Source organism: Corella eumyota, chromosome 2 (genome assembly GCF_963082875.1).
Source record: "Corella eumyota chromosome 2, kaCorEumy4.1, whole genome shotgun sequence".
Taxonomy (NCBI): domain Eukaryota; kingdom Metazoa; phylum Chordata; class Ascidiacea; order Phlebobranchia; family Corellidae; genus Corella; species Corella eumyota.
This window is the reverse complement of record NC_137491.1, coordinates 2,106,014-2,123,054: the sequence shown is the minus strand read 5'-3', so window position 1 is coordinate 2,123,054 and position 17,041 is coordinate 2,106,014. Positions and strand designations below refer to the sequence as shown.

Sequence of the window (17,041 nt, the reverse complement as noted above, 5' to 3'; positions counted from 1 at the left end):
TTTTAATATATCTAGCGACTCAAACTGTTTCAAAAATCTACAAATTTGTTTCTTAATTTAATTTGCTATTATAAATTATAAAAACAGGCAATTAAACAAGCTTTTTAATCTTCTAAAAAGTGACTAAAATACCTTTTTTATTATCTAAATAAGATATATTTAGTCATTGTTAAAATTAGATTTAATTTTAGTTATTTTCTAGTAGAAGCTTCTAAAAATAACTTGTATTGCTAAGTTTAAATTGAATTATTTTCTGTTACTTTATAAGACTTCTACTACACAACGTAATGTACTAAAATAAAACTCAGTGCTGCTATAGAAATCACCGATAAACAATTCCATTGTAATTTAATATCAAGTCGGGACAAGATTTATTTTCGTAGCAACGTCGCACTGTAGCGACATGAAGTGTTTATTTCGTAATACTACTTGATTAGTTGAATTGGTTTTATTTATTTAGTATAAGGAATATATAATGTTCAAGAACTTAGTAAAATTTAAGAAGAGTTAGATAAATATATGGCCTAGTTTTTCATTTACACACTACAAACTTGCTTAACAAAATCAACAACATTTTTTTCAAGTGTTTAGTTGGTTTCTAACACTTTACCAAGTTAACAACTGCTTAAAAATATATCTTTGTACTTTTTAATAAGCATACACATAAAATAGGTAACCCAAACAGGTCGCTAGTGTTTATAAACGTTTAATAAAATACTTACACTGCCCTGTTTCTTCTTCTCCTTCTTCTACGAGGTGTTGTTTCTCGAGTGGCAGTCATTGTGCTTCCTACGTTTGGGGATTCGCCTGACATTTTATTTGATTTTAAGAAGCTTTTCTTAACTTTACCGGTAAAATTATTGAGTTTATTTAATTTTTTTGACTTCCTTAGTTAGGGACGTGCACTTTTTATTAACAGACAGCCCTAAAATACCTAAAAACTAACCTAAAATTACACGAAATTGAACTACAAGTCATTTAGTTGGTGACAATTTTTTTAATTTTTTTGTGAATTAACTTTTTTAATTATTAAGTCAAAGTTTATTGAATTGTTGTTAAACAAGGTATATTGTTCCTTTAATTGTTAAGTAATCAATAGGCTTTAAAATTGTTTAACTTTTTTTTATTATGTTTTTTGTATAAATAAATTAAAGAAAATATTATGCTTTAAAAAAATTGATAAAAAAATGGCTTTAAATCGTCCTCGAGTTGACACAACTAATGTTGCTGGTACCAGTGTTGTACTTGGAAATGATAGGGTTAGATCTTATTTCTGTATTATCTTTTAGTTTTTTTATTTTAGGCTAAAAAAAGTTTGTATAAATAGGAGAGTATTAAAAGTTCTAATTGCTAACCTATTGTTACATTTTTCAAATTAAAATTGTTATATTTATTATAAACTTTTAGTTAGTAAAGTAGTTTAACTAATATCTGCTGCAACTTACAATTTACAATTATTTTGAAGGGCCTGAATACGACTTCTTATTACGATAGTTTCGGCTTTGGAAGTTGCAATAAATTAATTGGAGCTAAGACTGGTTTAGAACTAACACCGCCGTCTGAGGTAAAACTGCTACAATAAGCATTTGTAATTAAGCATAGATGTGTAAAATTTTGCTGTTTAAATAAATATTTTGGTCAAAAAATAATGTATGCCCGATTTAAATAAACTTGACATTGGTGAAATAATCTGGCAACACTTAACACGTGTTTTTTGTTTTTATTTGTTTACAAAAGTAGTAAAAAATGCTTAAAATGAATTTAAGGTAAAGTTTAAAATTTAAGTTTATAGCTAAAATAAAAGTATTTATATAAGTTGCTTACTGTTAAAATACAGTAACAATAATTGACTTTCAAAGATAAAGTTCAAAGATTTATTATTTTGTACGTGTATTAACGATTCTAAATAGTTAAAATACTAACTTTTAAGTTTAATTTTAACTTTATATTTTAATTATGTCAGATTTTTCATCGAACCGAGAAAAAATTTCCGAAAAGTATAGCTCAAGCTTCTTTCGGGGAAAAATCCCCTAAACTGACACTCGACGCTTACCAACGCCGTATTAGGGAGTTAAAGAACAATATGGTAATAAAGTTAGTTCGTTTTTAGTAAAACTTATTAAAAACTAATAGACCTGGCACGATAATTTGACTAACTTAACGTAATCCTCGATTTGGGAGGTTCGACTTCACGACCCAAACATAGAGTAACATCAGTTACCCTGACCCAGTCTTGAGTGGCCTTTGGCAGTTTTGGATATTATAGAATATAATTGTCCGATAATTATAAGCTGCTGATTAAGTGTTGGCTAAGCAGGAATTTATACCATTTATAGCGCCTTACTTAAGGGCGCTACTGCATAAGAGCAACGGGAATCTAACGCAGGACCTTGTGTAGCGACTTAACTGCCTAAACAAGAGTAACATTTGTTGTCCTCATTAACTCCCAAGCGAACTTTAGCAAGATTTGTAATTTAGCAAATGGTTTTAAATTTTTAAATCTTTTACGTTTAAGAATATTCACTCTGTAAACGCGGTGCCAATTGGTCCCCAACCCTTAAACTATCATCGTGAGCGACCAACGGAAACATCACAAATGAAAACTGATTATATCGACCGTCATCATATTCTTAAAAGATGGGTCGATATACAGACCTCGAATTTTACTAAACTTCCAACTGTAAAACAACAGGTAAAAAAATTGCTTTTTATTAGTTACGTTAAAGTGATAGGTTAATATTATTGTTTTTTATTTATCTAAATATAAAGGAGTTTAGTAGGCGATATATGTATGTCCAAATGTAGGTCTACAAAATATATAAAACTGCGGTTTGAGATGCGCGGTAAATTAATATTTATTTGCAAATTGCCACCATGAGAATTAAATGCCGAACGTAGAGCTATCAACTAGTAAGTTAATAATTTTGCATTACCGTTAAGTTTACATTATGCAAAATTTATATTTTTTTAAAACGTTTTTAAAAACTGTTTTCGCGTTAAATTTTAAAGTTTAAAACACTGGAATACGTAATTCAAACACTGTAAACTACTACAGACAGTCAGGCTAGCCAATAAACTAAAACAAACACTTATTAAACTACAATTTAAATTAATTATTAGCATATAAGAAATTATGGTATTAACTTATTTGTTATTTTTAGAGCAGTTCTTCTTTTAGGTAGCTTAAAAATTAACAGAATTGCAGTTATAAAACTTACAAATTTAGAGTTAGTATATTTTACTATGTTTTAGAGTAATAAACCTATGCGAGGCCAGACAGAAGCAACATCCCAGTTCCAGTGGCCTAAAAGAGATTCAAATTTAATTTACCAAGTCCGCTTCTGCAAAAACTACCTTCGCTAAAACGAAAATATTATTTTAACGTTCTGCAAATTTTAGGCATTTATCATTAAGTAAAAACTCATTAAAAAAAATTAGCAAAAAATGCGTTTTTATTTTTAGTAGAAAAATGTGTAAAAATTATTATTTAATTTTAAATAAATTAATAATTTGTACACTTTATGATAGTATAATATTTTTTTATAGCTACACAATTATAATAGCGTTTAAAACATTAATAATGATTGTTTTTTTTAGTTTTGAAACTACGTCATTTATTTTTTTTTAAATTTACAAGTGGCTGCATATCCAGTTGTTGTGCGTGTGCGTAAACAAATATGACGTAATTTACGTTTGTCCTCAAATAAATTTTGTGTATTTTAGATAAATCATGTTTAAATTTAAACCACTTTTAAAGATAGTAAAAACTTATTAATTTTTTTATTGTTTAATTATTAATATCCCACCAAAATAAAATTCAAAAATAAACTGCATTTTTTAAACGAAAATTAAGAAAGATGTATTTAAAATATACACCGAAAATCCTAATTTAAAAACGTTATGTATATTGAAATTACTAATAAAATTTTAAGTTATATTGTAGATTTTATAACCTTTATACTTTAAAAATCAATAAAATCATCAAACTAGATTATAAAGTATATTCAACTAAGTCAGTACGTATTAAAACAAAGTTGTTTTCAACTATATAGTCGCCTGGCTTAGCTATGAAGTACACTTAAGTAGAGTTTAGTGTTTTGAAGTAGTGCATTGAAAATTTGAGTTAGATTGTGCGGGTGTATTTCAGTAAGGTAAAAAACAGTGTTGAGATGATGGCGTTTACAGAATTCGTGAATTACGAAGGGTTATATGGGTTTTATATGGAAAAACAGCATTAGTCTTTTTTCTTTATGATATGACGTTAAATAAAATGAAAAAGTTCCATATTTTTTTAGCAGAAAAATGTTTTTTAAGATTTATTTTTTTTAAATCAGTTTTTTTTTATAAAAATGAGTTTTTACTTTTAGCTCTTTATAAAAGATATAAGATAAAGTTGAATTTCAAAAAATACCTAAAAACTTTACAATTATTTGTATTTTTTATCATCATTTTAAAGTTTGCATTATTTTAAATTTATTTTACAATTTAAATAAAATAAAATATCTTTTATATCTATGAAAAAATGGCGACCGAAATTTCCAACTTCTAACATAAAGTACATTAGCGCAAAAATAAACTTAATTAAAAGATTATGAACCGAATACATCTTTTAAACTAACAGATTAGTAAAGACTTAATAAAGTTGAGTTTAAAAAGTGGCGCAGAGTTAAAACAATAAAAGCTTATATAATCAGGTGTTTAAATCCTGATTTGTCTATTAACTAAATAGCTAACAGCAAGCTTTTACTGTTTTGCTGCCCCAATTAGATGTTATCACTTGCAGTTTTGAACAATACCGCGCAGCTTGTGTTATTATTTGCCTCACAGTTTTACATAAATCGCACATGTTGTGATATAATATATTGTGCTATTAAAAAATTTAAATTAAAAATAATTTTGTAGGCCTATTGTTAAGTGTGTGTAAATATGCATTGGTTAGCAATTGGTGAAAAAAATAGGATTTTAATTAAAAAGAATCTAAGTTTTTAGCGCATATTTTTTGTAGTGCCAAAATTCTGTACTTATAATATTTTTTTTGTATATATCTTTATTCTCGATGTGGAAAAGTCGAATGCGCGACCTAAACATAGAATAACATCAGTTACTCCGACCCAGTCTCAAGTTGCAAAGTAAAAAATATACCAAAAATGTTTGTATAATTTACAATAAAAAGTAAAAATTAAATAGCTTAAAGATTTCTATATTTACCAATAATATTTATTTAATAATTATGTCAAAAACATATAGGGATTTAAATTTCGCGCGTGCGCTTTTAGAATTAATTTTTATGGCATTTTTTTAATGATTTAACCTCAATTCAAAGATCATTATCTAACGAAAAAAAATACAATAAAATAAACGTCAAATAATTAACCTAGTTTAAAGAATTGTAATTCTATATCTTGTTTACTGAATTCACTGCTTTTTCGATTGCGAATATTTAAAAATTTTGGCAATGGTTTAAATCGCATTGCATTATTAAAAATTTAAATTAGTGGAATTTGTACATTTTTAAATTATTAATTTAATATGTTCTTAATAGATTTAAGTAAATTATTTATCAGTAAAATTGGTCTTAAATTTTTTAATTTGGAATGCCATACAGATAAATAATCAAAGGCGTTTATTAACATAATAAAACATCTAATATACTTAAAATTGTTTTTAATATTTGCAAACTATTTGTAAATGCGTTAAACTATTTTTGTATTCCATTTAAATTTGGATTTTTAAATTTTTTTATTTTGAATTTACTTCAAATCGCGCGCAAAAAATCGATTTATAAAAATCGTTTATTGACCACTTCACCTATATAACTCGTTTTGTACCAAACTGGTCAATAGGTGACTCAATGACGTCACATCCCACGTGACTGTACGTCATAATGGCGCGCAAAGTGAATTTAGGTCGCTCGCTGGGCAGATGACGTAATAAGAAAAAGGGAAAATTGAAGATTTTGGTTTTAGTGGTTTATGTTTTCATTTAAACAACAGGGGTTCTCTTCTGGGTTGTCTTTTAGTCTTCAGGAAAAATTAGAGTTTAGTTGTAGTGCAAAATTACTGACTGCTTTTGAATATTTCTTTAGAATTTAAAGAAAATTATTACGATAAAAAATAATTCAAAGTTGCGCAAAAAATGGAGTTATATATTTAATTTTTAGATTTTAAATTATTAAGGGTCAACATTTAAGGGTTGAGGGGGTCAAAGCGTTAAGGGAGTCAACATTTGTAAATGGCTAAAAGTTGCTATTTTTTTAAATATTTTGCAATATCGGTTTTAATGTATTGGATGAAATATATAAATTAAATCACATAATAATATAAACTACTAATCAAAATTTGCTTTTCACGATTTTTTTAATCATTATTATATTTAGGATTTTTAGTGTGTTTTAAGTTTAAAATTATTCTTTGAAGTTCGACAAATTTGGAAATCAAGAAAATGAATTTGAAAATTATAATTCCATTTTTGTTCGTTTCAATTTTGCAAGGTAGGAAATATTATCTAAAAAAATGTTTTAAATATTTTGTAATTTAAGTCAAAAATTTTCAACTGGTGATCTAATTATGATTTTATTTAAAAATTTAATCTGTTAATACAGATATTAAAATGTATTTTTATTTGTTTAAATCTAATTGTAATTGATTAATTCGTACGATCTGACGTTCATAATCAGATTATATTTCCATCAGATTTAGATATCAATAGATTAAATATAATTTTATTAATTTTTTATTAAAGAGTTCTCAAAAATTATAAAAATTTTAAACTTGCAATTACAAGATGGTAAATATGTAAAACAATTTTTAGGCAAAATATATAATTAACAAAATATTATTGGCACATTATATACTATAAAATAAACGTCAATTATATTTAATATAAATATTTTTTGCATTTTTCGGTATTACTAATATAATATACATTTTTTTTAGAAATAAATATACCATTAACAGAAATCAAATTAAAAGTATTACGAAATTTAAAAAATTAAATTCACAATTTATTAACAAACAAAAAATACATTTTTAAAAGCGAAAAAACTGGACACTCAATTTAATAATTTCAACCAACACATTTTAATAAATTTTACATTTAAAATAATCGAGTTAAAATCCCGCTGTTTTTAAAACAACGGGACACCATACCCAAATCTGTGGGAAAAAACCTTAAATTGATTTTCCGATATATTATTGCGTTATTTCTCTATTTAAGAACGCGAAAAATATATTACCGAAATCGCATTATCAGACATAACTATCACTCAGTGACATAAATCTGTCAGATAACTCGTTTGTCAATAGTAGAAAATTTTTAATTTTAAGATACATTTTTTTATAATAGCCACACTGCTTTTAAATTATAACATCACTAAAATCTATATTGCCTATATCAATATATTACGTATATATCTACCTATACATGCTTAACTTTTGTAAGGAATATACGGTGTATTTTCAAAATTAATTTTAATTTTACAATTTTCTTATTTTCTGTTATTTTTCAGCTAACGGCCAGCAACCTATTAAGGCAGGACTTTCGGGCAAAGTTGTTTTACCTTGCAATATCAACGTCACAGAGGTAATTATTTCGTCTAATTTATTATTTTTTACTAGGATGACATTTTGTTACCTCGACCCAGTCTTAAGTAGCCTTTAGTTTAAAATATTATAAAAACTGTTGGCCGATAATTAATCTGCAGATTGGTTTTGAGGTTTACAGGGGTTTGTATCGTTCATAGCAGGGCTACGACCAGTGGGGATCGAACCTATAACGTTTTGCTTAACAGCAGATTATATCTAAAACCATTTAAAACTGTAAAATGTATAGTCCAACAATATTGGTTAAATTAAAGTATTGAAAAAGTTATCATAGGAGCTGTAGGCTTTAGTTTCCACTTCTAAACACAGTTTAAAATGTACAGGTCCAAAAAACAAATAAAATTGCAAACTGCCACATATTAGGACTAAAGTTGGCGCAGTATTACTTGTAATTATAGCCTACTATTAAAAAAAATACGGTTTAACTATACACACAATAGTAATTTTAAAAACTTAACGACAAAATTTGTTTGTATAAGATTTCTATTAATTAAACTAACGCACCGTTATTAAGTATATACAAGATAGCGTTAAAAGCTTTTGTAGCCTCTTAAGCAAAACTGTTTACTTTAAAAGGTAAATTGGGTTTATAAATTTATGCAACCGTTACTCATAGCCCTATTAGTGGTTTAAGTAAAATGACACTTGCAGTTCCAATCAAAACACTCGGTTAGTGCCTAAATAAACGTAGCCAGTTCAACCGTTCGCAGGCTAACGACTGTTTTTGTTTTTCAGGGCGAGTTTGTATTTTCGTTGTTATGGAAACATGATGCAAATGACGTCGCCATCAAAGGAGGGGACATGACAATTTATCATGGAAATTATAAGTAAGTTATAACAGTTATTGATTTGATATCAAGTACGATAATCCGTTTAGTACAATTTAGTTACATATTGTAAAATGATTGTTTTTTTTGACGGAATTGAATATATTTGTTGTAAAATTTAATGTAATCAGCAGCTAAATGATCTGGCAATTATAATCAATAATATCCTAAACTACCAAAGGGGCCTCGAGACTGGGCCGGGGAAACTGATGTTACTCTATGTTTAAGTCGCACATTCGACTTTCCCACATCGAGGATAAAGATATATACTAAAAAAAAAACTTAATCAGCAGCTTAATTATTTGGCAATTATAATCGATATTATCCTAAACTGCCGAAGGCAACTCAAGACTGGGTCGGGGTAACTAATGTTACTCTATGTTTGGGTTGTTCAACCTTTCCACATCGAGGATAAATTTATACACAAAAAATTTTAAATATTTTTTTTATATTTCTACTTAATATGTTACAGAGGTCGAACTGAAATTAATGCAACGAATTACGAATTAACTTTGGGCGACCTAGAATTCTCTGACAGCGGTGTTTACGTTTGTACACTAACTACCAGCAAAGCATCGACGCCAAGAGTCAGTAACTTAGTTGTGCTAGGTGAGTAAACACTTTGCGTAAATACTTTCTTCTATTAAGAAGCGCTTTTGTTGTTTATTTATATTGAAGACGAATTGGTTTAAACAAATACACTCTTAATACATTTGTTAAAATAACTGCATCTACAAATGAATGCTTTTTAGTTAATATATATAACTAAAAAAGTAAATTTTTGTAAAATTGACTCAAAGTTGTTTCTGGTTTAGAAGCAATTTACATAAGTTTAAGTTTACTAAATTATATGTTTTAAAAATGTTACTTTTTGAGATATATTAACTACTAAACGGCATTCCTTTCTACGTATAGTTATTTCCCAAAAGTTATATAAAGAATTGGTATTTTTATTCAGACCTATTTGTGTGTAAATTTTATGTATTTATATTTAATAAAAATGTATTTTGTAGCCACCCCAACAGTCAAAGCCTTTTCCATTGAAACTATTGATGACGGAAGAAACGACCCTTTAACATTAGCTGAATGCACTGCCCAAGGAGCGAGTAAAGACTTTCAAATGTCGTGGTAAGAACTTTTTCTATATTTCTATTTTATTTTTAGTAACGTTTTCACAATTTGTTAAAAAACAGTTTTTTTTTTTTTAAAAGTCGGTCTTGGATTTATTTATACGCCGGCCTAATTCGCAGTATTAAATCCGTTGTAATAACTCAAAGAAACAACAGCAATTATACGGCAATAGGGGGTTGGTAATGCAAATATGTAAAACTTTATGATGTCTATGTATCGATTCCCGCTACATGCCTATTTCAACATTTTTATATTACGTTAAATAATAGTTGTCAAGAGATGGCTTAAAATCGTTTAAAGGGTGACTGAATTTTTCTTAATTTCTTTAAAGGGTGACTGAACTCGGAGATCAAGTTATACCGGACAGTTTTAAAGTCGAAACATTGACTAACAACGTCACTGGTCTTTACGATGCCATTCTACCACTTACGATCCAACCTGACGCAAGGAGAAACAACAACAGGAAGTTTACATGCGTGGTGATTGATGCACTTGGAAATACAATAACTTCTGATACTTATCTTAAAGTTACAGGTTTGTTAATGCTTTATACAATTTATAAGGGGTGTTAATAGTAAGAAAAATACCATTTTTAGTCGTAAATGCTATTAGAATAGTTATGACTGGTAATAGACTGCTGGTTGTAATAGTATTGGTTTGTAGTACTGGTTGTAATATGGTCTTTTTATAGTGGTAGGCTTAGGGTGATATTTTTAGATTAACACAAGTAATTATTGGTTAAATGGTGTTAGTTTTTTACTTTACTAACCCCACATTTAACTTGCTTTAGTACCAACTACCGTACCGCAGACAACGACCATGCAGGGTAAGAATACCTTTTACTAATATACTTATTAACATACCATAACGTTAGGTTTAGTTAGTAACAAATTTGCGCAAAAAAATTTAAAAAATTTAAAAATTTAAAAAATAATAAAAAAATTGCGCAATAAAACGCAATAAAATTTGTATTATTTAATGTAATATTTAATAGCGTATTTTAATAAAAACCATAATCTAAATCAGCAAAATAAATACCAATTTTAAGTCTGAAAAACAATATTTAATTTAAAATATCACATCAATAATATTTTCAGTTACGCTAGATTTTTGAAAAAAGTTTTGTGCCCTAAAGTTTTTTTTACTTATTATATTTGATCGCGTACTATATCACCAACTAAAGCTAAAGCAATACAAATTTAACTGATTTTAGGAAAAAAATGCCAAAAATTTTGTAAATGTTTTTTTACGTATTATTAAAAGATAAACTACAAGATAACACAATTATCCATAAAAATTTTTTGCTAGATTTTTAATTTTTTTTAAATTTTTTATTTAAATTGTTTTATTAAAAAATGTTTAATAAATTTAAATATTTATATTTACACATATTTTAAATGACATAATAATATGACTTAATTATAACGACTATTTGGTAATGACGTTTTCAAATTTTCAATATTTGATTTTTCCAATACGCAAGACAATAAAATTTAAGTTAACGATTAGGGATTAGTTTTAATTCTTATTTGGCCTAATTTATTCACGCGCAAATAATTGATCTTTTATCACGTGGCGCGCTAGACAATGCTCCTTTGTTGTTAACAATTGGAATTATTTTGTAGTTAATTGCGCGGACTGCGTGACCTAATAATGAACTCCATTGTTCTGTAACAATAGACTTGGCTTAAGTTTTACTTGAATTAAAAAATTTCTACTATGTTTTTGAACTACACTAATTAGTCAATTTTGCTAAAAATTAAGGAGTTATTTAATTTCTCAAAATTTTTAATTTAAAAAAATAACAATAGAATTTAAAAAAAGTAAAAAAAAAACGTTTTATTTTATTAAAAAATGCACAAACACATGTAACTCATTTTTACAAATACTAAAACAAAATTACTTTTTAGTTTATTTAGCATTAAAATCATAATATCACTTTTTTGTATATATCTTTATCCTCGATGTGGGAAAGTCGAATGCGCGACTTAAACATAGAGTAACATCAGTTACTCCAACCTAGTCCTGAGTTGCCTGTTGCAGTTTGGGATATTATAGGTTATAATTGCCCGATAATTACGCTGCTGATTAAGTGCTGGCTAAGTAGGAGTTCATACTGTTTATAGCGCATTACTCAAGGGCGCTACAGCATGAGATTAGTGGGGATGGAACCCACGACCTCATGTGTGGTGTACCAAGTGTTGTTACCACTACACCACGCTGCCGGTTAACTTGCACAGTTATCATAAAGTAGTTTTGTAGACAATGTTTTAATTGAAACATTATTTGTTCAATTATTCAAAAAATATTTAATAAAACTTTTAAAATATCATTTATTCTCGATATTAATTCTTTATGTTTTTTGTTTTAGCTTTTCCATCTATTGTAGGCTTCCCTGACAATTCTCAAACTATGAAAATTGGTGAAACTAAAATATTTGAATGTGAAGGAACAGGGGTCCCTAGTCCTGAAGTGGTTTGGATTAATAACAATCAACAGGTTTGGAAAATATTTTATATTTAATGAAATTTTATAGAACAACTTTTGTACCCCAAATTTTTTTATAAAATATTTGCCATTTTTGTGAATTACTCCGTTTTTTTATTATATTTTTTTATTTATTTTTTTTATTATTTTTAAACAATATATGTAATCTATTGTAAATCAAACCTTTTGAAAAGTAAATCATAAAATAAATGTAATTTGCAATCAACGATTACATTTTTAAAAGTGTTTTATAAAAACATTTTTGTATATAAATGTTGCTGGTTTTAAACTTTTTAAAAGTATTTGTTTATTTGTAAATTATTTTACTTTTTTTTAAATTGTGCAATTTATTTAAACAAAGCTTCTTTAAAAGTTAATCAAAGAATTAAAATCTATATAGTTGCTTACAATAAACGAAATATTAATAACGTTTTAGCTTATTATAATATAAATTGATGTTACTCTATGTTTAAGTCGCGCATTCGACTTTCCCACATCAAGGATAAATTTATATATGCAAAAAAAAAAAAAATTTTAACCAAAATTTAAACGATTTTCTTATACTAGGTCGTTGCAACTGGCGTAGGTTCAGGTATTCTAGCAATCGAATCTGTAACTTATAACAACGCTGGAACATATACATGTAACATAAGAAACATAGAAGGCCAAACGGAGAAATCTTTTACTCTTTCTGTTCAAGGTAAATCAATTTTTTTTGTTTATTTTAAGAAACAATAGTTATTTAAGTTATTAATAATCCGTCCTAAAGTCGGGATTTTAAATTGTTGTAACATGGTAGCAACTTTCAACTTATATTTATTTGAGCACCACATTCAGCAGTTTTGTTTTAATTGTTTTTGAAGGTCTATAAATTAAACATACATATCATTTTACAGTTAACATCTCTGTTAACAAATTAATATTCTAAAAAAAAGTGTGGCGAACTGGGAGTGTGGCGAACCGGCCATGGCGTCGGACTACGAGCCGAAAGGTTTCGGGTTCGAGCCGCACCAAAATCACACTATTCGCCCTTGAGCCTGGCGTTTACGGATAGCTCAAAACACGTCATAACAGCACACTCTTTCCCAATAAAAATATAAAACCTATCACCTTAAGGTGATATGGAAAAAAATAATAATAATATTCTAGAAGAAACTACTAACAGCAAGTTTTAATAATTTTTTTTAGCGAAAAAAATAACTTAAAATAAGAAATTGTTATACATTTAAAATACTGAATTCAAAGAATAACTGATTAGGTTTTAAGTTTTTGGTTGTCTTGGTTACAGCATTGGATGGCATTGTTGTTCCCCTTTAAGTTTGAACGAGGGCAGACATTTAACTGAAGTGTTTAAGTTTTAAGAACACTTAACATTGAAGTACATTTGGTTGTTGAAAGTTTTAAATTGATGACGTAATTTCTTGGCTAATGTAAAATTTAAAAATCATCACTTATGGATAGTATTAAAATTAATATTAAAATGTTACATTTTTTTATTATTTATGTTTTTTCAAATCACTTTCTTTACTATTAATGTTATTTAATCATCTTTTAAGGATAGGGCCCTTTCAATTACATTTTATATATATTCAGACTGCTTAAATATGCTTTTTAAATTGAGTATTTTATATTTAAAAATATGTTAATGTGTATAAAAATATAAAGAAATGCGTGAAGCATATTTATAACTGTTTATAGTTCTCTTTGTCATTTTTTACACAGAAATTTTTAAAAAAATTTCAAAAAATTTTAAATCAGAAATATACACAGATAATTAAAACCTTTTATATTTTTCAGGCCCTCCCACGATTAGCAACACTGCTTCAGAAAATAAATCAGAAACAGTTTTTATCAAGCAAGGATGGGAGACTGTGAACTTGGCTTGTGAAGCTACTGGCAATCCAGCACCTGGTAAAACTTTAACTTTTATTTTTAGTTAAACAAAAGTATTTTAAAAAGGCCCAAAAATGTTTGTATATTTGTTTAATATTTAGTTGACCTGCTTATCATATTTAAAGTAAGGTTATAGTTATAAAATATTTTTAATATAAGCTATTTTTTTGGATTTATATTAAGTTTTTACATTTTTAAATCTAATTTTAACATGCAATTTTTTTTCTATTTGGTGCCTATTTTATTTAAAAATATAACTTTTATTTCAAGATTTTATTTGGATTGTTGAAAACGTGAACGACACAGAATTAATGATTAAAGAAGAAATCACAAAAGCTGAAGACCTCACAATTTCATCTGTTAATATTAGCTCCAAACATTTTGATGGGCAAGAGAAAAAAGTTAAATGTGTTGCTACGAATACTTTGGGAGATTCAGAGAAAGAATATCTTGTCAAGTTCCGTAAGTATTCGACTTTTTACTAATAATTACTTATACTTTCAACCGTCTGTTATTCAATGTCTTATAGTTACACTTACACCTCTTAAAAGAATGATATTTTAATGTAAAAAATGATCTAACTTTGTACAATTTCAGGGCGTTTATTGTTTAGAATTAAACCGTTATTTTACATAGTGTTTTACAATTACCCTAAATGTTAAGGGTAGCATCTGCAAATTGATATTTATACCTATTTTTTAATCGTTTTAAATTTGTTTTTTAGCTGTTATGGAAAATGTAAACACCGGAATGATAGTTGGCGTTGTCATAGCAATCATGATCATCTTAGTCATCGTATTTTTGATTGTGTTTTTCGCTCTAACGAGAAGAAGTAAGTCGTCTGATGTCACAAGTCCCACTGAAGCAGAAAAAGGTTGCACCATTTGTCCAACTGGATGTTTTACGGTATCACCATGTGTTGGAAATGACAACGACAAACCAATGTAATTTTGCTTTTAATTGTAAAACTTTAAAAAATTAGGGACAAAATTTAAAAACAATTCTTAACGCGGTAACGACCTTTTGTGATAATTTTTAAGGATTAGTCAAAGCCGGCAGCGTGGTGTAGTTGTAAGAACAATTGCTACACCACACATTAGGTCGTGTGTTCAATCCCCCCTGATCTTATGCTGTAGCGCCCTTGAGTAAGGCGGTATAAACGGTATGAACTCCTGCTGAGCCAGCACTTAATCAGCAGCATAATTATCGGGCAATTATATTTTATAATATCCCAAACTGCCACAGGCAACTCGAGACTGGGTCGGAGTAACTGATGATACTCTATGTTTAAGTCGCGCATTCGACTTTTCCACATCGAGGATAAAGATATATACAAAAAAAAAATTTCTGCCTCATTTTGCATTTAAACTGTTGTGATATAGGATTATATGCAACAAATCCTTGCTAAAGGTAACTTATGCACCACAAACAGCAGTTTTCTTTATTTAAAATGCCAATGTTATTGATGTATATTTTTTTATTGGATTAGAATGTGTTTTTGTGGGTGTTGCAACTTCTGAAAGCAACAGATTTAAAAAACGAATAGAATACATATCAAATAAATATATCATTAAAATTCTGTTAGGCCATGGGCCATGTTATATGTAACGGGTCTTAACTCTACTTATTTATTTTGTAGCAGCCAAAATGACGAAGTTGATCAAGTCAAGGAAGTAAAAGAAGACGGAACATCAGAGGAGAAACAAAAACTCACCGATGCCGAAGAACAACCTGCTGAACAGGATAAATCTGCAAGTAAGTTAAAGTTTTTCACATTAATTCAAGTTTTATTTATTGTTTTGAAATAAAATTGTAGCAAACTCAAATTTAAATTATTGAAAACGTTTTTAATTTTAAATTAACAAATTTTTATTTAATCTCTTTTAATTTTCAGGCGAGACATCTGAAGAAGAAGAGAAAAAGGAAGAAGGGGAAGAAGACAAGGAAGAAGAAAAGGCAAAAAGTGAAAAGAAAAACAAACTCAAGATACGCTTCAGTAGTCAGTGTTGTCGTGGAAACAAAGAAGAATTAAAAGATGAGGAAGAGGAAAATGAAGAAAAGTAAATATTTTTAAAAATTTCGCAATTCTTTTGACAAAATTAACGGAATTCTCTATTTAAATAATAACTTTCTAATCAAACAACTTGTACCACTATGCACAGATAAAAAATGATTGTTTTTGTAGTTTTTTTATTCAAGCATAAGTTATAAAATTGTTGCTTTTTTCTAGGGAAAAAACACCAGAAGTTGAGGAAGTAAAATCTGAAGAAACAGGAGAGAAAAAGACGAATCCGGAAAAAGTTGAAAATTCTGATAAAGACTCTGGAAAAGGCGACACTTTAGAAAAAGTTGCAGATAAAGTGTCTACCTGATTCAGTAAAACTTTTATTCGAAGAAAAAACTAGTTTTTAAAAAAAATTGAGCAAGGGCTGGAACTTTATAAATCTTTTGATTTAATTTTAAGATTTTGGTTTTGTTTTTCTAAAATAAAGTGTATGTTTTGACTTTTATATCAATTAAAGAAAATATTTTACCTGATTTTAGCTTTTTTTTAAACTTTTGGAAGGAATTAAGTAAGGTTACCATACTCCAATGCTGTTAGCTCTGTATATTTGTAAATATTTTTATGTGTTTTAGTTTGTTTTTAGTGATGGGCTTGTAACGCAATTTTTTAAGACCAAATTTGTAAAGTTTTTGTTTGTATTAATGCTTAGTTGCCTATTCGCGTGTGCTGCTGAACATCATTAGCTTAAAAATGCTTTATTTTGTAGATTTTTAATTGGTAATTTTGAATTTGTTATGGTGTATTGAACCAGTGTTTTCAATATCAGCAGACTTGTTTCGTGTTTTTGAAGCTTAATAAACCAAAACTTGTACATCTTATATTGTTCATAAGGTATTTTAACTTAAAACTTTATTGCAAAACCCAAAAAGTCTGTTAAGTTGAAATGGTAAGGCGTTTTTTTAGCCGTTAGTATATAAGTAAATACGATTTAATTAGTAAAAAGTAAGATAAACTAAAATGTATTCCTTGTGATATAGGTTTAACATATTTTTTAAATACATTCAGCTTCCTTATAATAAAAATTTAATAACTTAAAT

At 27.6% G+C, this 17,041-nt stretch overlaps 1 protein-coding gene across 2 annotated transcripts; it reads left to right on the top strand.

The window, feature by feature from the left end:
• Positions 1 to 2,674: 2,674 nt before the first annotated feature.
• Positions 2,675 to 16,816, top strand: LOC145742728 (neural cell adhesion molecule 1-like). Of its 2 annotated transcripts, XM_082560516.1 has the most exons (16): positions 2,675 to 2,692; positions 6,377 to 6,490; positions 7,508 to 7,581; positions 8,337 to 8,428; positions 8,901 to 9,037; positions 9,442 to 9,556; positions 9,891 to 10,093; positions 10,350 to 10,385; positions 11,931 to 12,058; positions 12,614 to 12,746; positions 13,844 to 13,957; positions 14,210 to 14,401; positions 14,664 to 14,883; positions 15,579 to 15,694; positions 15,834 to 15,999; positions 16,170 to 16,816. In XM_082560516.1, exons 2-16 carry the CDS (start codon positions 6,442 to 6,444, stop codon positions 16,309 to 16,311), a joined length of 1,917 nt encoding a protein of 638 aa, XP_082416642.1. In that variant the 5' UTR covers positions 2,675 to 2,692; positions 6,377 to 6,441; the 3' UTR covers positions 16,312 to 16,816. The 2 variants fall into 2 exon arrangements, with proteins under 2 accessions (XP_082416642.1, XP_082416643.1); XM_082560517.1 differs by lacking the exon at positions 10,350 to 10,385.
• Positions 16,817 to 17,041: the final 225 nt, after the last annotated feature.